At 40.6% G+C, this 22,609-nt stretch overlaps 1 protein-coding gene across 1 annotated transcript in view; it reads left to right on the forward strand.

Moving 5' to 3' along the window:
• Window positions 1–2,890: 2,890 nt before the first annotated feature.
• The window catches only part of SNX30 (sorting nexin family member 30), a 28,771-nt gene continuing 9,052 nt past the window's right edge, over window positions 2,891–22,609 (forward strand). Inside the window, exons 1-6 of the mRNA XM_026713405.2 lie at window positions 2,891–3,500; window positions 16,201–16,389; window positions 18,726–18,836; window positions 20,712–20,870; window positions 21,341–21,536; window positions 22,155–22,354. Coding sequence (XP_026569190.1) covers window positions 3,330–3,500; window positions 16,201–16,389; window positions 18,726–18,836; window positions 20,712–20,870; window positions 21,341–21,536; window positions 22,155–22,354 — 1,026 coding nt within the window. The 5' untranslated portion in view covers window positions 2,891–3,329. The remainder of the gene's footprint in view (window positions 3,501–16,200; window positions 16,390–18,725; window positions 18,837–20,711; window positions 20,871–21,340; window positions 21,537–22,154; window positions 22,355–22,609) is intronic.

The raw sequence follows: 22,609 nt of genomic DNA on the forward strand, positions 1-22,609 counted from the left end.
TAATAGAGCTCTATTTAAATAATGATGTAATTCAACTTTTAAGCAATTGTAATCATAATAAACATGTATGATTTTTATTCTATTTTTTTGGTACCTTTTATTTCCATTTATATCGCTAACCATCTCATATATATGACTCTGGGCTGCTTACAGTTAAAACAATATAAAACAACTGAATGATACAATATAAGTTATATAATAGTTTGAAACAATCAAAACATTTTGTAGGTAGTCAGGACTGTTGCTATGTTCTTATTTCGATATTTGAAGGCATATTGCTGAATATTGTGTTTCAACATTTTTTCTCTCAAGAAGTCCTCCTACAAAAAAACTGAATAAATTGTTTGAACTAAAGAGAAGCTACCCATAATAACAGAAAAGCAGAATTGGAAGAAATCTCAGAGGCCCCCTGCTATACCATTTCAGACAAATGGTTGTCCTGTCTCTTCTTGAAAACCTCCAGATACTAGCTTAACTTTTGAGGCCAATCAAAATCATGTACACTACCTTGGATTTCAGATCTTTTCCTTAATCTGCCCCCACTGAAGCAGAGATGGGGCAAAGCATGAATTTATTTACAGATGCCCATTTTATATTTCAAAAATATGTTATCTCCATTCTTCGTATGGACCTGGAAGGGAGCCGATTTATCTCATCGATGGACCTCCTCCTTCCAAAGCTCATCTTTTAAAAAATAACAGCTGCCATCTATAAGGTTAAATTTCCTGGTATGCTTTAATCAGTCCCCCTGGGGTTGTTCTTGTCTTTTTCCCTACAGACCTCTCTCACATATTACAAAACAAGATGAGATTTGATTGCATGGTTGCAGCTCCCATGTTGATTTTTTTTTTTTTGACATCTCATCCCAACAGTGTTGCCTTTGTATTATACGTGTCCTTAATATATGTGTCTTAAATTCCCTGTCCCTTTTTAGAGGGCAGTTTGAAGATTAAATAAGACCTTTGCAGCACTAATTAACTCAGGTGATATTCTGCTCCATTCAGGAGACAAATTAATGGTGATTTCCAGAGGGACTGAGAAATTATGTTCAACCAGCTTTGCTGTGTGTTATATTTCTTTCTGCACAATATAATATTTTCCAATTTTCTTGGAAAAGCCAATATTATGATTTTTCTTTAAGAAATCTACTTCCATGGTATTTTCAGAAAATGGTTACTGCTGCTTTCTTCATAGCCATTTTTCACTTTCAAGAGTAGTCAACAGCCTTGTAAATCTCAGGCGGTCTCTTACACAGTTTTAACCAGACTCAATCTTGATTAGTTCCTGAGCTCAGCCAACATCTACTTGTGAAGCACACACAGATGAGAGTAATTCAATTTATAAATGGGAAACCTTATTTTAAAGGCAATTATGCATCATTACCCGGGGTTCTTCTTTGAGGCCATGCCTTCTGGCAGGTCTCCCATTCATTCAAGTGTTTCACATATGGATTTTTATGGAACAGAAAGAACTTTTTGAGATTGATTTTACTTAGAATTGGCAGCCCAAGGGTGACATGATGGGGGAAAGGATATTCTTCCTGTGAAAATTTGCCTACTTTTTCCCCTTAACCCAAGTCTTCTTTTTGACTACGGTAGATGAAATGTATTAGAATAACAGAACAGAATATCACAATAGGAAGGGGGCCTTGGAGGTCTTCTAATCCAACCCCCTGCTTACGCAGGAAATCCTATACCGTTTGAGACAAATCGTTGTCCAATCTCTTCTTAAAAACTTCCAGTGTTGGAGCATCCACAACTTCTGGAGACAAATTGTCTCACTGATTGTCTAACTCAGGAAATTTCTTCTTGGTTCTAGGTTGCTTTGCTCCTTAATTAATTTCCATCCATTGCTTCTTGTCCTGCCTTCAGATCAGGATTCAAATTTTTTTACTACTGGTTTTGTGGACGTGGCTTGGTGGGCTTCACAGGGGAAGGATACTGTAAAATCTCCAGTCAGAGGTGGTATTTGCTCAAACTACTCAAAATTCCCGCTACTGGTTCTCCAGAACTGGTCAAGAACCTGCTGAATACCACCTCTGCTTCAGATGCTTTGGAGAACAGTACACAAAACTATCTGCTACAATGTCTTACCAGTCAATGACTACTTCAGCTTCAACTGCAACAATACAAGAGCACACAACAGATACAAACTCAGTGTTAACCGCTCCAAACTTCATTGCAGAAAGTATGACTTCAGCAGCAGAGTGGTCAATGCCTGGAATGCACTACCTGACTGTTGTTACATCCTCAAACCTCCATTTCTTTACCCTCAAACTATCCACTATTGACCTCACCCCCATTCCTCAGAAGTTTGTAAGGGGCGTGCATAAGGGCACCATCGGGCCTCCTGTTCCTGTCCTATTGTCCCCATTTAATCGTACCTATTTTCTGTATTCTTACTCATGTTTACACTTATACCTATTTTGTAAGCGATTGACAAATCAAATCAATAAAAAAATAAATAAAATAGGTCGATCCCCCTTCTCTTTGTAGCAGCCCCTTAGATATTGAAACACTGTTATGTCACCAACCCTAATCCTTTTCATTGAACTACCAGACATATCCAATTCCAGCAAACTCGGTTGGGACTAAGTCTTTTAGGTGGACTGAACCTCCCCTACTAATCTCTCCAATCCAACGCTGTGTGGAAATGATGGGATTGGTAGTCCACAAACTGGATGGCAAGGCGGGGTGGGGAGAAGAGAGGCGGGGGCACACTGTGTCCAAGACGCTGTTATGGCCAGGAGGGGCTTATTTATTACCCAAAGACCAGTCTTGCAGGTCACAGCCAGGCCCGAGGCAAAGGCCTCCAAACAGGCCCGGCGCAAGCTTGGGTGGCTTTGCGCGTTTGCGAAGGATCCCTCAGAAAGTCGGGGAAAGGAGGCGCAGTCGGCGGCCGAGCGCGGGGGCGACAACGCGCGAAGGAAGCAGCAGCAGCAGCAGCAGCAGCAGCTGAGGCGGCAGATCCCCCTCCGCCTATGGCCTCCCGCTCTCAGCCGAGGGCGGAGTCTCCCCGGGTGAAATTGCTCCGGGTGCCGCCGCCGCCGCCGCCGCGTTGTATCTTCCGCGACTTCGTTCGGCGAGGGAGGGAAGGGAGTCCTGTGGTCGCGGGAGGAGGCAGGTGGTGACGGCGTTGCCGTTGCAAAGCCGCCGTCGAGGCCGCGGAGCAGCCGGCGCCCCTTCCGCCTTTGCCTCCCGCGGAAAAGCGGAGGCGGCTTTCCAGAGGCCCGCCGCTCCCCGGCTGAGCCCCAGCGGCCTCTGAGCGGCGGGCGAAGCTTGAGGAGGGCTCCCCTTCGCCTTTCGGCTCGCCCCTGCTCCGCCTCTACCATGTCTGTAACTGGGGATGGCGGGGCGGGGACTCCCAAGGCGCTACCTTCGTCCGGACCCAAATCTCTGCAGGACATCCCGCACCCGCTGGCCGCCTCCAGCAGCGAGGAGCTCAGCGTGGAACTGACGCCCAGCCCGGATTTGCCTCTGCCTCGCAGCATCGCCGACAAGGTAGTGTGGCGAGAGCGCCTTTTTCCCCCTCTTCCCCCAGGGCCCTCCGGCTTGGGCTATGGGAAGGCGCGGGAGCTTTTGTTGCATTTCGGGGTAGCGACCCAAACGTGGCCCCGGGGTGCGGGGTGGGAGTTGAGCTACTTCTCCCTTGAGCCAAAATGGTGGGGCTCCTGCTCTTGGATCCGCTCTTGGCTGATCTTGTTCTCCTCGTGGCAGCCACCTTTGTCGGCTGTGGGGGAGCGCAAGTTTCCGTGCAGATCGGCGTTCCTTTTTTTATTTGCAGGGCTTGCTGGTTTTAGGGGTCCTGCGAAAGCCCATCATGCGTGCTGGTGGTGGAGCTTGGAGGCTTTCAAGAAGAGATTGGACTGCTATTTGTCAGAAATGGTGTAGAGTCTCCCGCTTGGGCAGCGGGTTGGACTAGATGACCTACAAGGTCCCTTCCAACTCTGATGATCTGTTACCTGTCAGTGTGTTTATACCAGTCGTGGGACTCACGAATCTCTTTGGGGGTTGGTGCAGAGCTCGGTTTCGCTGTCAAAGTTTGCTCTGATCTCATAGGAGTATGTTGTAAACATGATGGTGAAGCAATCTCTGTATCTGTGACACTTAAAAAGGTCGAGTAAATTACTTGCTTGTATTCATTGGTGGTACCTGACATGTTTTCAGGGCTAGCCCTGGCCTAATAGCTTCAAGAGGAGGTGTAATTGTATAGTTGATAAAAAGATGTTTGATACGCTAGTTTTTCTTTGGAAAGAAAAGATGCAAATATTAGCAGAGGGTAGGTAAACAACAAAACAGCCTAGAGAAAAGAAGGGAGCAACCCTCTGTTTCTCTTAATCTAAGGCTTGCTTCCAATGAAGTGGCAGGAAACTGAAGTCAAATGAAGGTAGTAGCTGCTCATGCCTTTCCCCACTTGACTTCACTATGTGCTACAAGGAGAATTGGGTCTTTGTGCCATGCCTCCTCCTCCTCCTCCCTTCGCCTGAACACTTACTACTACTGTGCTTCTTTCACAGAGTAGTTGTGATGGAGCAATGAACTTGTTGCCATAGTCTGCAACTGTTCCCTTTGCACCTTTCTGTAAAGTTTTGCTGATAATCTTCTCTTTGCTTAACAGAACAGGAAGGATAGGGCTGACCCCCCAGCAACTGATGGTGAGACAATAAAGAGAATAAAAGGAGACGCTGTGCTGCTTAATAGCCCACTTCCACTGAAGGAGAATAAGCAGAGTAATTACTCCTTGCAGAAGCAGCTGCTACTCAGCTGGTTGCTTGAGTGCTCTCATCAGTGAAAGTCCATGTGAGGATGATGTCACTGCATCTTTGTCAAAAAGGGGGGGGGAGACCAACAAGAGTGGCTGTAAATAGTAATCTGCTTTTTATTCACTGGGTTGCTGAGAGAAGGTTGTAAGGATAACCACGTCTTCTTTTTTTTCTGTGCCCCATTGTTAGACTGCAGTAATAGCTTGTGAATAGCTTGACCTAAAATATTAGAAAAGGCCAACAGCAAGCAGTGTATTTTGTCTTTGGCTCTGTGTTCTGTGGACTGACCTCTTGCAGATTTTAAACCATGATTTATTTTTATTCAAGTTTATTATGTATGGCTGCCCATCTCACAGACTGACTATGGGTAGTGTGCAACAATCTAATAAAATAATGAATATAAAAGTTGTCTAAATTCATTATTAAAAAGCATTTAAAACAATAAAAACAGAACTGAGCAAAAAAGAATAGATGGCAGGATGTTAATAGCAGTGGAGCTACTCATGAGTTCACCCAACCCCTGGAGTCCCCAGGCCTGCTGGGATAACATAGTCTTTGGTGATGTTTTTTGAGACAATATAGACTGATGCTTTGCCAGCCATGCTCCTTTATCAGCTGATCTGAAATCATGTTTGGCAACATATTACTCCTTTGTAGATTGCCTGTGGGGCAGGATGCCTACAACAAGTACTATTATCGTTAGCATTTAGGACTGAGACATTCCTCATTCCTTCTCTGGTTCTTCTGCTAACTGTAAGAATATGATATTATGGCAAACTTCCATGACCTAATTTTCATAGTTGATGGCTGTTTCTTGAGAAATGGTACCTGTATTGACTAATGTATTTTATAACAAGTATTTCCAAGCCATTATTCAACATTTCAGTCTCTCAAAGTTGGTGATAATAAGAAAACAGCCTATAATTTCCAGCATAATAAAACCACAATGCTATACATAAACCGTTAATTTAAACCAGGCCAGCTGGAGTAAAATAAAATCGGACTCCAGCATGTAACCAGCCAAACAGCTAATGAATGAATGACCTTAATTGTTCAGGCAGTATTGTCAATAGGGATCATACGTGATTGATAAACTAATGCTGCAACTATTGATTGATAAACTAATGCTGCAACATTAGTGATGGAAACAAATGAACTGAATAAGAAATGTTTGTTTCATGTTTTTGTTTTACAATTTGGAAACCACAATTAAAAAAACAAGATCCTTAACTGAGGTACAGACAAGATAATTAGAGCAATCACAGAGCAGATGCCTTATATGAACAATTCTGCATGATTTTTGCTGAGTTATCAAATAGGTTTGGCATGTGGACAGGCAACAGGTTTGCATTCGTTTTGCGAATGTGAAGACAGACCTAGCTGTTCCTTAAGAGCCAGCTTTGCAACTTTTGCTATAAACTAGTTCAGGTGTCTCCAACCTTGGCAACTTTAAGCCTGGTGGACGTCAACTCCCAGAATTCCCAGCCTGGGGAATTCTGGGAGTTGAAGTCCGCCAGGCTTAAAGTTGCCAAGGTCGGAGACCCCTGAACTAGTGTACCTGGCCTTATATTCCTGGGGAAAGACTTTGTCCATAGATCTACCTTCCAGATGGTCTGGATTAACACAATTGGAAACTGCAAGTGTGTAGTGTTGCTATCAAGGGGCACAGTTCTCTTTTCAAGCGGCATTTGTTCAATATAACCACAGTATGCAGCTGTACAGATAGTCCTGAAGTTTTGACCATTTGTTCAACGATGGTTTGAAGTTACAACACTGGTGAAAAAAAGTGACATCATTTGTCCTTGATGTTGTGATCATCGTACCACCCCCAAGGTCATATGAACATAATTCGGGTGTTTGGCAACTGACTTGTTTTTACAATGGTTGCAGCATCCTTTGGCCTTGTGATATCTTGGTTTGCAACCTTGCCAGATTACTTCTGACAAGCAAAGTCAGTGGGGGAAGTTAGATTGCATAATGATAGTGTGATTCACTTAACCACAGGATTCACTTAACAACTATGGAAAATCTGATCACATGATGACATGCTTAAGGGACACATTGCTTAGTAACCAAAATTCTACCAGTAGTTCCAATTCATAAGTAAAGGACTACCTGTAATCTTACTGGTCTGGGGGGCTATTTTAGCAAACGTTCCTCTCTTTCTATTTAGATAATATTGCAATTTATAGACCAAGTGTAAGAAAATATTTCTTTGCTGGAGTGGGAGAAAGAGCATGGTGTAAGTGGACTTTGATGTTGGTCCTCTGTATGTTAAAAAACAACTATGGATATTGGAGGGAATGGTGTTTTCATTGTCCCTCAGGAATTTACCTATACAAGTATTTTATTTATTGATTTGATTTGATTTGACAATCACAGGATAATAGGTATAAGTATATACATAGTTATGCATACACGAAATGGGTACATATAAGAAAAATAAACAATAGGCACGTTGGTGCATTTATGCATGCCCCCTACAGACCTCTTAGGAAAGGGGTGAGGTCAATAGTAGACAGTCTAAGGTTAAAGTTTTTGCGGTTTGGGGAAGAAACCACAGAGTCAGGTAGAGTATTCCAGACACTGACCGCTCTGTTGCTGAAGTCGTATTTCCAGAATTGAGACCAACAGCTCTCTCACAAAGTGCTGTGATCGCTAACTGGACAATTTTGACTCTGACAAGGACTTAGCATCATTCGTCATTTGGTTATTAAGCAGAACGTGTGATTTCAGCTTGAGATTTTACTTTAAAGCAGGGGTGTCAAATTCCAGGCCTGCAGGCTGGATCTGCAGTGCTTAGATCTGGCCCACAGGGCCACCTTAGAAACAGCGAAAGACTGGCCCATGGTGCTTCTGCCAGCGAAAATGGAGCTTGGGAGGGCTGTGAGCAGCCTTCCCGAGCTTAGTTTTCACTGGCAGGGGGTTGTAGGAGGCCATTGGAGCCAAAAACTGAGCTCGGAAACCTGTTTTTGCTGGCAGTGTGCTTGGGCCACCATAGGCGCCCCCCGACATGACATCAAGCTGGCCATGTCCCCCCAGCCACAGACGCCCAGTCCCCTCCGCCCCCAAGGACAAACAACTGATGTGGCCCTCAATGAAATTGAGTTTGGCACACTTGCTTTAAAGCATTCTTCAGTACTACTTCTTGTTACAAGCCAGGATTGATGCAAAGCTGTTTTTATTTATACTGTCATAATTTTGAATAATTCCTAATTGAGATAGTTGGTAAGCGAGGACCACTTCTAATGTTGAAGACAAGAGTGAAAACTAGATAATGCCAAACCAGTACTTAGTAGCTCCAACCAACATAAAATATTTTTAAAAATGTAGTACTGGAAGTCCAGATTCCTCATCCTTTGTTTAGAGCAGGGGTGTCCAACCTTGACAACTTTAAGACTTGTGGACTTCAACTCTCAGAATTCCTCAGCCAGCTGGCTGAGGAATTCTGGGAGTTGAAGTCCACAAGTCTTAAAGTTGCCAAGGTTGGACACCCCTGGTTTAGAGGTTGGAATTCCAAGAACTTTAGATCAGACCCCCCCCCACCCCCAGTGTAGAATGGAATAGGGATAGGAATAAGAATAAGAAATAGGAATAGGGGTAGAATAGGAATAGAATAGGAATAGAATACTTTATTTGGCCAAGTGTGGTTAGACACACAAGGCGTTTGTCTCCAGTATAGAAGCTCTCAGTGTACATGCAAAGCAACAGAATAATGATAATCATAATAATACCAATTGAGGGGAGTAAGAAGGATAATAAGGATACTGCTTGGATAAATACATAGACATTGTATAGCACTGTGAAAATTAAGTGCTCAGCAGAATGATGGCCTGAGGGGTGGGGGGGGAAATGTCCCTGTGTCTAAATGTTTTGGCCTGTAATGCCCTGTGGTGTCATCCTGAGGAGAGTTGAAACAGTTTATGTCCAGGATGTGAGGGGTCTTCAGATATCTCTTCAGCCTCCTTCTGACCTATGCAATATAGAGGTCTTCTATGGAAGACAGGTAGGTTGTAATGAATTTTTCTGCAGTCTTAACTATCATTTTGAGTCTGTTCTTGTCCTATTTGGTTGCTATACCAAGCCAAACAGTTATAGAAATATGACAAGCTCAATAATAACCTCTGTAAAACTGTATCAATAGCTCCTGGAACAGTCTGAACTTCCTGACTGATGCAGGAAGAACATTTTTTTGTGGTGCCTTTTTAATGATGTTTCTAATGTTAAGTGTTCAAGTCCTGGGAGATAATACAAGCCCACGATTTAAAGGACTCTCCTGCTGATACTGCCCTATTGAATATGGTAAGTGTGGTAAAATAGAAGGGCTCTTCCTAAAATCGACTCTCAACTCTACCAATTTAAGCATATTGATTTGCAGATTGTTACAGCTGCACCACAAGGCAAGTTGTTCAACTTCCCGTCTACGTGCTGACTCATCACAATTTCTAATGAGGCCAATGACACTTGTGTCATCTGCAAACTTCAGTACTTGAATAAGGGAACGCTTGATTTTTTTTTTAAACAGTTCACAGATTCTGTTGCATCAACTTGCCTCACGTAAGAGTACACTTATCGAGAGTAAGTTGAGAAGAACTATATCTCATCTGCTGCCAGAGTGAACATCAATACTGCTTGACTTTTAAATCTGATAACGTAGGTTGCTTTATCCTTTTTAGCCAGTATCAATATGGAGAAAGTTAATTATAGTAACTCCAGTCTGATGCTGGATATTGGCCAGAGGTAAATCTATATATTTTAAATCAACACAGAAAACTTAATGATTTTTTTCTCTCTCTCTAAAATAAATGTTGGTTTAGGTGATTACAGGCTTTCATTAACAGCTAATTTTGGAGAGGGAACTTGAAAGATTCAAAGTAGTGATAATACCTCAACATTTTAGCAAGGTATTAAGTATCACAGGACAACATGGAAGCTATTAATTATTCTTGTTCTCTTTAGTTGTAAATTTAAGAAAATTGAATTGTTTTAGTTCATCCATAAAGAGTAGAAATGATTACATGAGAACTGAAGTCTTTTAGCTTATTCTTACAGCTGCTGGTTTTCAATATCTCTTTAATCTTGTCTAAGTTCAGAAATGAAGGAGGGTTGAACCTGGGAATTCTAAGGCCGACGGTAAACTGGAAAGTTTAAAAATATTGAAAAGGAAGGCAGTGGGGAAACATAGTTGCAAGAAAATTTCATGGTTATACCTATGTAGTTATCATAAGTCAAGTTTAACTTGATGACTTTACCTTTGATATTGCTGTAGCAGGGGTTCAAATGCAGTAGCAGGGGTTCAAATTCCATAGAAAATCCATAATCAAATTCCAGTGTAGAAAAGCAGAATATTTAGCTCATGCTGTGATGTAGAAGTAGACATGTCTCAGATATTTGTCAAGTTGATATAAACACTTTTGAGGGAAATTGAAAGTTCCAATAATGTCAATAAATCATATGATGCAATAATTGACACATAACATTATAAACATATTGCAAAGATGACATAAACATCTGTCCTGATTGACAAATATTCATTTTGCATAAACTATCTTGCAGAGATGAGAGAAGAGAAGTCTGTGGTGCTGTTTTTTCCTTAAATGACTCAGGGTCATTTGCAACTATTTGGGCTGTTCTGTTTGTCTCCAAGTTACCAACTTCTGCTTCTCCCACAAATACAACTCTGTCAAGATGATATTTTTGCTAAGTTGTAGCTGTTTGTGAGATTTTTATCTAGCAACTGTGCAGTTTTTGGTTGCATGCAGTCTTTCCGTTTGAGGGAAGGCAATGGCGGATTAATTGTGCTCTTTAGTCATTAGGTGTTAAAGCATAATTAAAGGTTAAGCAAAAGGTCAGGAATTGTATTGCATTTCATGAAAAAGTGGGCTCTTTAGAACAGTGCTGGCAAACCTTTCGGGTTCAGCATGTCCAAAATTCAGAAAATGTCTTAACTTGACGCTGCTGCTGTGTTACCCCCTCCTCCTGAATAAAAGAGAAACAATTCTTTACGTATTCATTTATAATTGAACAAAATTTACATAATTGCAAAAGTTGATTTCGCACGATCACTGATAATGTGCTTATTTTGGAGACAGGAGATGCAGATATCCTATGTGCATGCACCTTGAAAATGAGTGCAAACCATCACCCTGTGCAGCATTTGGAAGACAACAGAACTGTACGCTTGCTACATTTCCTATCACATTTTGCATTTACCCTTTCGTGTCATCACCAATCACAATTCTGAAGCTGACAATCTGCATGCGAGAACATAGATGGCGAGAATCCATTTTAAGTTCTGACTGGTGCAGGGTCACATTCTTCTTGTGTTTTTATTCAATTTCTTTAGTAACACAGAATAGTTATTGTCAGGTATTGGTGAATCACTCAAATCACACTGGTGGTGTGTCACTCAAAACGTTGTGGCATATCACCTTTGACACTCATGTTATTGCTCTCAGTACTCTAGAAACATTCAGCTTGGCATAGGGTTATTGTCCAGTGGTTTATTTGTATACCTGTAACAGTGGTACCAAATTAGCAATGTTATCCAACAAAACTTGAACAAATAGGACTTCAGATAGGAATGTGGTGCTTGAAAATTCTGTACCACATATTCTTCATTCAGAGAGAAAGTTACTATCCCCGTTTTGTTCTTTCCCATCTTCTTTGAGGAAAAAGGAGAGTTGATCTAATTTCCCACTGGACTTTTTCAAGGATTGTAACAAGGAACTGCTGATATTGTCTCTGGATGTTCTCCTCGGTTTCTCACAGGGATGAAAATCAAGGTAGTTCTGCCAGCAGCCTTGTGTTTGATTTTGATTAGGGAACCTACTGTCAAATGGAGCTGTTTTGTAGTTCTCTATCTTGCTTTTTATGGCTTCAGACATACCATTTTTTTCAATGAGGCCTATGAAGCAGCGGCTTCCTCAAAGTGACTTTCATGTGTAGAACAGGCCACCAAGATGCCAGAATCAGCCTTGAGCAACATTCTCCTTGCAGAAGAGAAACGTGGCTACAGAGACAGATTTTGGCCTAAAGTGGAAAAATGACATTGCTCTTTTTCAATTCTATGGAGGAAAAAAAGGCTGGTTTCTTTTCCATGAACATGGGAAATGTTATTTTTTGGAAGCACTACCCAGCTGGGGAAGGGGTGTTCACATCTGGTGCATTTATGGCATTTTGCTTGAAGACAAAATGGACTCGGAGCAAACTGTCCTTTCATAGTACATTCTAACAGTAGTTGCTCAATATAAAGCCTGAAGTTAGTGTGTATGCAGCTAAAAACCACCTCGTATTTATGGTTGAGATGTTTCTTGATATCTAAGAAATACTGTACAGTATGCCAAGCACAATAATGCTAGTCCTTGTGTAGTAACAGAATGTGCCAATCACTGGTTAAATGGAATGATACAGGAAATTGATATTGCATCACAATCTTTCCTATTAACGAAAGGTCCTTATTCCAAAGAAGATTGCACTGCCACATAGTTTCTGAGAAATGAGTTTTGTTGTTTAACAAACCAGATAACCTCTCTAGTAATTTATATAATGTAGAGATGAGCCAGAAAAAAAAGTCTGTGTATTTTGGGAGAAAGATATTGGAAAATGTGTTCAGGAAGTACATTAAAAACAAGCGTATTTGTAGTTACAATTCAAATGTGATGGGAATGGTGACGTATTCTGATTGCTTAAGAGCTGTGGTGGGTGGCACATTGGGTTAGAAAGCAGTATTGCAGGCTAATTCTATTGACTGCCGACCGCCTGCAATTTGGCAGTTTGAGTCTCACCATGAGCTGTTCGGCAGTTCAGGTCTCACCAGCTCAAGGTTGACTCAGTCTTCCATCCTTCTGAGATCAGTAAAATGAGGACCCAGATTGTTGGGGGCAATATGCTGACTCTGTAAATTGCAAAGCAGGATGAAGCAGTATATAAGGTTAAGTGCTATTGCTGTTTCTATTAATGCAGAAGCCAGATAGTCATTCATTATCTTTTTAGCATTCTTTGTGTTTGCAAAGACATGTATATTTGTAAAGAGTGAAATTGGTGGTTTCTTTCATAGCACACCAACATTTATTATTTAAGTAGAAGATTCTATAAGTGTTAAATCAGGTGGGGCAAATATTTGGTGGGAGGTGACTGCAATCACAGTAATGCTCTTGAATACTGGATACTACTGGATATAGGACCTCAGTATGACTAGAAGAACAGAATTGTTTCTAGCCATTGTTAATTATCTTCCTTTGATAACTTTCCTTAACAGAATCGACAAATCAGCTAGCATGGAAGAAATCAGCCCTTTCCTTTGCCTGTCCATAGGTGTTCAGTCCTCTATAGCTTTTCTTTACTTATATGGAGAGAGCATTAATCAGATTAGCTGCTCAGTTTTTACATGGAAAATAGAAAATAAGTTCAAAAGTTGCACAAGTAACTTAAAGCAGTTCAAAACAATCTGACAAGATGTTCCTTCAGTGTAATTGTCTAAAATATTACTAACACTAGCTGGATATCCGTGCTTCGCTACAAAACTATGTGATTGGGCTTAGTTTTGGGGGAAGAAAATAAGGGGGGGGGGGAAATATGCCTCTGCCTACCAGCATCTATTGGTATTCATCTGGCTAGCGTCCTGTCAGTGTGTGAGAGTGTTGAGGGCTGTTTGGAAACTGAAACAATATTTACTGTGTGAGCAAGAAGGAGACAGCAAGGAGCCTGGGCATGGCTTAGGTCAACTGTTCTGTACTAAAGCTGCTTGCGGCTGTGGAATTAAAACTGAAGCCGAAAGTCCTCTCCTCTGCTTGTGTTTTGCATTTGGAACAGATTTCTCTTCAGGTGGGGAAGGGAAGTAGAACTCCTTAGCATCAGAGCATTTTAATAATAATATAGGAAATACTAATGCTCTGATGGTCATTTGGAAAAATCTTAGCGAGCACCTAAAAACCAAGAGGAATCTACATGCCAAATTTCAAGTTTGTAGGCTTTACGGTTCTGGAGATTTTGTGATGATGCGTGAGTGGTATTTCGCTTTTATATATAGATTACCTCAGGAAAAGGATATTTTCATTAGCAAAGATATTCCTTATTCAAAGAACCAGGAAAAAAATTCTGAAAAGAAAAATCAGCCTTGTAATGCATATTGCAGTACAGGTAGTCCCTGACTTAAATGAACTCAGGAGTTCATTTAGTGACATTGAAAAAAGTGGCTTAGGGTCATTTTTCACACTTGCAACCATTGCAGCATCCCCAGGATTACATGAACAAAATTCAGATGCTTGGCAACTGACTCATATTTACGGTGGCTGCTGTGTCCCAGGATGACGTAATCCCCTTTTACAACCTCCTGACAATCAAAATTAATGGGGAGGCCAGATTCACTTTACCTGTTACTATCTTAACAACTGCAGTGATCCACTTCACACAGTGACAAGAAAGATCATAAAATGGAACAAAAGTCACTTAACAATTGTCTCTCTTAGCAACAGAAATTCTTGGTGCAGTTGTGGTTATGAGTCAAGGACTAGCTGTACTCCTATTCAGGCAAGACATTTCATGTTGTCTTCTGGGTTAGTTATTTTCATTTTACAGTACTGTTTTCCAAGAAACCACCAAGATTTCAATCCTGTCACACAAACCTGGTTCTGATCTGGCTACCATTGAAGTCCATACATCATGGCACCTCTAAAAGCTTTAGTTCTTTTTCGGCAATATTTTCATTTGCTTTTAATTCATGGGGAATCCTTTCCTTCTTGAAGTCCATCTTCATTCGTGAGGAGCTACTTTTGTCTTGAAGTGTTTCTTAGCTTTTCTCATTCTAAAGATCTTGAAATTCTCCTAAGACAATTGATGCTTTTTTCTTTAGCAACAATTCTGTACGGTAGCATTTGGAGAACGAATTCAATATAATCATTTAGGATATGCTTTATATATATTGCAGTATCTGGATTTCATCTTATATAATATAAGCAGACTAAGTATCATGAGAGGCTGGAAACTTTTCTGCCGTTTGTTTGCTTTATCTCATCTGCTCCCACGAGCCTCTTTTAATTTAAAAACCGACAATTTGCAAAATTGACAGTAACATGTAATCTCTGATGAGTAAGATTTCCTTTCAATTTATTTTGTTAATAAAGAAGCAACTAAAAATGTGGAATTGTCTTTGTTTTTTATTTCAAACTATTTTTAATCCGTATGCAATTCTGCAATTTGCCCTGGGAGATGGAAAAACAAAACAAAACGTTATGAATCAAGAATTCCACTGGTTCTTTTAAAAATGCCAAGGTTGTAGGCTAAACTGGGAAGTGGAAAAAAAAATATCACAGAAGAAAACAGTGGCAAACCACTAATATTGCACTGCCAGAAAAGCTAGATGTTTGAGTTTATTAAAATCTCAAGAGTTAAGCACCGCTTATTTCACCTTTACATACATACAGTGCTCTCTGAAATGAAAAGATAATTTTTAAATTATCGGAATTAAAATAAAGAGAATCGAACACCGTGGTGGTAAAAAGCTCATGAGTTTGAGAACAGAACAGTCCATTTCTTCTTTGGACTATGCCAAACTTCTTCCACAGCATGCTGTTGTGGGCATAGCTCAGACGTACAAGGATTAATTTTTGGAAGCCATCGAAGTGCCTTTACAATGTTATCCAAAGGAGGCTCAGTGTGGCCTGGAGGGGGAATGAAACATTCCAAAGTTCTATGGAAAATTGTTTTCTTGAACTGGTGAATTTTACATATCCCTGCAAAAGATCATAAACATTCCTTCCTTATGCCAGTGGTATTGATTTACCAATCTCAGAATTTCCAGAGGCATAGAACGGGGCATAAGGAGGATCCTCAAAAGCTAGAAGCAGCAAGAAGAAGAATTCTTAGCCAGAAGGCAACCATGAAGATAGAAAGCATTGTCTTTTGCAGAGACAGCTGCAGAAAAGAGAGCTGGAGGGGGTAAAATAAATGGGTTTAGAAGTGAGTTCTTTAGCTGAAAACTTTAGTTTTGGCTGTAATCCATTTCACGAAAGTTATTAGGGAAATATTGGCATTAGTAATTGAATTCTGTCTAAAGACTAGAGAAAAAAATATAAATAAGCACATATATATCTGACAGAACAGAATGGAGGAAACGAGCAAACTTTTAATAAGATTTGAAAGATAACTTTTTAGGTTAGCAATGTCTTTGGCCTTATTCTGCTATAGTAAAGATAATGTTTGCCTACATTACAACACTGTGATGAGAATCATAAGATAACAAAGCACTGAACACATGAAGGTCTGTATAAAATATGTCTAAATGCTAAATATTTTCATCAGATTATACTAATATTCTCTACAATGGAATATCCATTAGTATTCAGTGTATGGATCTCTGTGCTGATTCATTTCTGTGGCTGAACCTCAGGGATTGATTTTTGTCCTTCTTTCCCACACATTGTTATGTCTTCCTCCAGGATCTCAGTTTGCCCAATGGTACTCCTGCAGATACTTCTAGCCCCGCCTCTTCCTCCTCACTTCTTAATAGACTACAACTGGATGATGACTTCGATGGGGAGATGAGGGACCTCTTTGTCACAGTTGATGATCCCAAAAAGCATGTCTGTACGATGGAGACTTACATCACTTACCGGGTCACAACTAAGGTACAACAAGATAAGTTGCTCTATTCAAAAATATTGCTTTTATTAAAAATAACTTTATTTCAGGTTCCTTGAAATGTAAAGTAGCATTGGGATTCACATGCATTCTCAATGATTGTTTCCTCTTGTCCTAAGAGTATATGTCAAATTGTCAAGTCGGAGTTGATTGCCTTCTTCATGTTGTAGAAGAATGCAAAATAATGTACATATTGGAAGCACGTAAGAGCCCCTTGCAGTACATTTTGTTTCCTTTACTTGGTTAAGATCTAAAATATTTTTCATTTCTAATTGGTGTTAGTTGCATGTTTTGAACATCAATAATGGAAAGGTTTCTACAGCCTACCCAGTTTCAAATAAGACTGAAAATCTTGGCTCTATCTCACTGTGGTTATATGAAAAGTAAAATAAAACACTACCCTGGAAAAAGACATGTTCGTATCACATCCAAGTAAACAGTATCAGTATGTTTATGTAGCCACGAGTTGAGCGTAACTCAAAAAAGACATTTATGAATTGTTTATATCTATGGAAGAGACAACAGTTTGACTTTGGATTGATTTGTTATGGAAAGAAATTCCTTTTAAAATCAAAAGGATAGAATTTTGCATAAATGTTGGAGACAGAGAGAGAGATTAGATTAGATAGAATTCTTTATTGGCCAAGTGTGATTGGACACACAAGGTGTGTCCTGGTGCTATTGCTTTCAGTGTACATAAAAGAAAAGATACATTCGTCAAGAATCATCAGGTACAATACTTAATGATAGTCCTAGGATATAATAAGCAATCAAATCATACTAGAAAACAGATTGCATAAATGTTGTAAATAATCTGGCATTTGGCCCCAAATTTGCTCTTGCAGAAATCAACATTTTTCTTTCTGAAGACCTTTTTCTTCTGTCTTTAGTGAATATAATGATAGGACCATAACACATTATTCCAGATACAACCTGAAAAACGGCCGTGTTTCTCCAACAATACGCCCCCCCCCAAAGGAAAACCCAGCATGTTTTCTAGACATAAAATGAAATTAAGCCCCTCCCCCCAAATTTAGGCCTAGTTTAAAACATGTGAAATTGGGGGGAGTTGGGGGGGAAACCTGCCATTAGGAGTGCCCCGCAGGCAGCTACGCCTCGCCATCAGCCGCTCCTAACAGCCAATCATGGTGGAGCACAGAGGGCTCCCTTACCCCTGCCTTACCTGGGTCAGCAGGCGGGTAGCATCAGCATGGATGTCCGGCAGCATTTCAGCCGCTTCTCAGGCCTTCATAGCTTCCACGGTTCCCACCTGTGCTGGTGCCTCTCTCGCCAACGCCATCTCCAGCAACAGCGTCTCAGTCTTTTCTCCTGTCCCCATAACAACAGGAAAAAAAAAAACATTTTTAGGTATCTGGGAGTGCCACGCGCTGCGTTTTGGTTTAATCCTGAGTGGCTGGGTGGGTGTGAGAAGAGCTGAGCGAGCATCTCTGCTGCTGCTACCCTTGGTGCTTCAGCCTCGGGTTCTGCAAGTTTGCAAAAGTCCCAGTGCGCAGCCTGTTCCTGCATTCCAAGCGCCCAGGCTGAGCTGCAGCTGTCCCTCTCTCACCAGCGCCGTCTCCAACAACAGCGGCAGCAGTGGCAGGAACCATGAAAGCGTTTCAGCCACTTCTCGGGTGGGGGAGCTGCCTCTGTAATTTCCACGGTTCCCACCACTGCTGCCGCTGTTATTGGAGACAGCGCTGGCGAGAGAGGGACAGCTGCAGCTCGGCCTGGGCACTTGGAATGCAGGTACGAGCTGCGCACTGGGACTTTTGCAAACTTGCAGAGCCTGAGGCTGGAGCACCAAGGGGGGCAGCAGCAGCGACGCTCACTCGGCTCTTCTCACGCCCACCCAGCTGCTCGGGATTAAACCAAAATGCAACGTGTGGTGCTCCCAGGTACCTCAAAATCTTTTTTTCCCTGCTGTTACGGGGACGGGGGAAAAGCGGGAGCGATTTGGATGCTGTTGTTGGAGACTGTGCGGGAGGGGGGGAATTAATTCACCCCCGAAAAGATATCCTAGCCATTTTGGGGGGCTCAAAAAAAAAATAAGACCCGGCCTTATTATATGAGAAACATGGTATCACAACATTGTATCTCTATAAATTGCCTAAGAAGGCAAGATTCATAATTTGTTTAATTTTCTTCTGCTGCTTGAGTGACTCAGCTTGTGAAATGCTGCATGGTTTGCAAGAGGAATTAAGCAAGGATTTTGCAGCATTCAGAAAGAATGTGTTTTATTTAAGAAATGCAGAACTTTAGTTTTCATACACCAGACTTTCTTGTTCTCTTACCACTTTTGATGTTTATTCTTTCGTTCTAGACCACTCGAGCTGAGTTTGACTTGCCAGAGTATTCAATGCGCCGAAGATACCAGGATTTTGATTGGCTCAGGAATAAACTGGAGGAATCTCAGCCAACTCATCTCATTCCAGTAAGTAGTATGTCAGAGCCTCTAGCACACTATTCTTTTTTAAACAGTGTTCATCTCCCATTATAGGAGCAGGGTGGCTTGAATGGTTGGAATGCTGGGCACGAGGTTAGCAAGCCCACGTTCCAGACCCAAGTGCTGCCATGAGGTGAGGTTGAGCTCTCGTCCTTTACTCCAGCTTCTGCCAGAGACATGAAAGGAGCCCCCAACTGGGCATCCCCCGGGCAACAGTGATGTCACTGGTTGATCTTTCAACCTGGAAGTGTTTCAGTGCTTTTCTCACACACACACACATACACACACACACACACACACACACACACCTCCCATTATTGTCCCTGAGAACTGGACACAATTTGAATGGAGGGGAAAAGTGGATTCAGCATATATCAAGATGTTAATTCTGCACTGAACAATTTTCTGTTGAACTAAATTAGTCAGTTTATTGTCATTGCACCTTATACAACAAAATTAAATGCCATCTTCAGTGTACGTTATAACTATAAAAATAAAACACAAACACATATCTTTCGTATTCTATACAATTGAATTGAAAACCCCTGATATTGCATTAATATTGCACTATACAGTAGAATTCAAAAGAGCTACTGCCCTGGGATAGAAGCTGTTTTTCAGCCTATTTGTCCTTGCTTTTATTATTCTGTACCATCTACCAGATGGTAATAGTTTAAAAAAAGGTTCCCAGGATGAGATAGATCTTTGAGAATGTTTTGAACTTTCTTAAGGCTGAGGGAGCTATAAAGCTCTTCCAAAGAGGGGAGAGGGCAACCAGTGATCTTCTGGGCAATGACATTAATCCTCTGGAGTGCTTTCCTATCTGCCACTGTGCAATTGGCAAACCATGCACAGGCGCAGTAAGTTACCATGATATTATGATTCGAGAGTTTTAATTTTATAAAACTAGATGTATAGCTTCCTGATAATTGATTTAGATTTAAATTCAGGAGTCTCGTTGGACTTCTTGAAGATGCATATTTTTATAAATAAATAACAAAAGTTCCTTGGACTAGAAGCAATCTTTGCTTGTTGTTGAAGTACTGCTCCATTTTACGTGCTCCCTTTCAAATCATGTTATCTAATAGCACTCCCTTTTTTTAAATAAAGTGGGTTACAGAATAAGCATGTCTATTCTATTGACTTTATCTGCTGGGATCTTTTAGATTTTTAACATGCACTTTAATTCATCTTCTACTTTCTTCCTTTAACAACTGGAAGGTTACTCTAAATCACCAGTACTAAGTGAGATTTAAAATGCATGTTTGGGGAATACTAGTGGCAAAATTGTTGTCCCCATAAACATGAATGTTAATGTTCAGAAATGGGAAAGTAATTTGCAGTTGGCATGATCTCATGGTGTTAGCAGTGCAGTCTCAGCTATATTTTATTGTTAACTCAGAGATTGCAATGATAAGCTGGCAACGAAAGCAGGCCACGATGACTGAGTCGCAGCTTCTCTTAGTGCTCTGCAGGGAACAAAATGTACTTAAAACAACCCAGATGTCTTTGAGATAAATCCGAAGGACAAGGCAGGTTGGGTGGAGGTGGGGGAAGTATTGCAGGGTTAACCGGCCTGAGAGTCTGAGGTCAGGCAAATCCAAAAAAGATACAAAGCCTCTTGACTCGTACTGGGTTGAGACAAAGGAAAAAAAAAAACTCATTCTGCTACAGAAGAGATATATCCTGAACATCAAGGAGAGATGTCAGGTTCCAAGGTAGATTTTAATTCCCCCACGGTTATCTACATATTAATGCAAACATTACTGTACATGTAATTGTATGTATGAATTTTGTATGCATGAATTTTGTATGTATGTATATGAATTTTGCTTCCTATAACGTTCTTCTTCCCCTCCTCAGCCTCTTCCAGAAAAATTTGTAGTCAAAGGCGTGGTTGACCGTTTTTCAGAAGAATTTGTTGAAACAAGAAGAAAGGCCTTGGATAAATTTTTAAAAAGGATTGCAGATCATCCAGTACTTTCTTTCAATGAACATTTTCATGTATTTCTTACAGCCAAAGTAAGTGCAAGTGAATCCACACAGTTTCTGATTTTCAAAACTCATAATTAGAGGTGCAAGTACTTGGAACATGGCCGTTTTCTTGCAGCAGCATAAATACATGTTTCGTTAATTCATTAGCCAACTCTTTTGTTAAATGCTAGCTTTAGATTCTGGTGGGCGTTGGGTATTGTCTTTTAGTATACAGCTTGTAATGTTTAAAACAATAAAATAAACCCAGCTGAATATTTTGAGTAGCCCAGAACCATCCTTCTTTTCAAACAGTTACTTCATTTTGATGTCTTCCATTGCTTTAAAATAGTCACTTAGATATTGCTGATGTTCTACTTTTTAAAAGCACCCATATAGTCCACAATTTAACTATAACAAATTCAGTGGGATGAACGTGACTGTTTCTTGCTCAGACAGGTGTATGAGAGTGAATAGTTTCAGCAAAGCTGTAAATTTATTAATCGTTCTGTCGATACCAGGATCTTAATGCTTACAAAAAACAAGGAATGGCTTTGCTTACCAAGATGGGAGAATCAGTAAAATATGTCACAGGAAACTATAAATTAAGAAGTCGACCGTTGGAGTTTGCTGCCATGGGTGAATATCTAGACACGTTTTCTCTGAAGCTAGGAACTATTGATAGAATAGCACAGCGGATAATCAAAGAGGAAGTGGGTAAGTAAGGACTTATAGTTTCCCTTGTAACTCCCATTTTGTTATTTCTCAAATTGTATATATGTATGTATGTATGTATATATGTTTTTTTAAGTTTTCGTGGGTACTTACATGTATGGTATTCAGCTTTGTTTGGGTATTTTCCCACGTCATTATAGTTGTGCTTTTAAAGTTGTAGCAACGTTTCAGCAGAATCTCATCTGCCATCATTTAGTAAAAGTCTGACTCACAGACGAACACAATACAGAAGCCTGATGATGGCAGATGAGATTCTGCCGAAACGTTATATATATATATTTTCAAGAAACAAACAGTGAAAGATGCATGCATTCCTCCTCTCTTGGATGTGGATTTGTTATGCTGCAGAACTACTCCTGCAAAAAGATTTTGGAAATGTTGGACATTTTTTTGAAATTGCTAAATTCCTATATATCTCTTCTCCTTATTTTGTTTTGGCAATACTATTCTCCATAGTTTTCCCAAGTGTGAATAATTTCTTATTTGCTCAGCACCTTGCCAAATGTGAATATTTCCCCCTCAAAACTTTATTTGATTTTTTTTTAAGTCTCATAATCTTGGAACACAGAATTTTCTGTCCCTTATTTTTATCTGCTGCAGAATATCTAGTGGAACTACGAGAATATGGCCCTGTTTATTCGACCTGGAGTGCACTAGAGACAGAGGTGTCTGAACCTCTTGAAGGAGTATCAGCCTGCATTGGAAACTGTTGCACAGCTCTTGAGGAATTGAGTGAAGACATGACTGAAGACTTTCTCCCTGTTTTACGAGAATATATTCTGTATTCAGATTCCATGAAGGTAATGAGGAATTGCAAGACAGATGTCTGTATATGCCTTGAGTAGCTTTCCAAATCCTTTCTTTAAAGCAGGGGTCTCCAACCTTGGCAACTTTAAGCCTGGACGACTTCAACTCCCAGAATTCTCCAGGCTTAAAGTTGCCAAGGTTGGAGACCCCTGCTTTAAAGGAAAGATAACTCTTCGACCCATCCCTTGAAATGTTACACGTGTTAATTAAAAACTCCGCTTTAGCATCCCTGAAACTATTCTGTGTGT

Source organism: Pseudonaja textilis, chromosome 2 (genome assembly GCF_049901715.1).
Source record: "Pseudonaja textilis isolate UNSWEBS1 chromosome 2, rPseTex1.2, whole genome shotgun sequence".
Classification (NCBI taxonomy): Eukaryota; Metazoa; Chordata; class Lepidosauria; order Squamata; family Elapidae; genus Pseudonaja; species Pseudonaja textilis.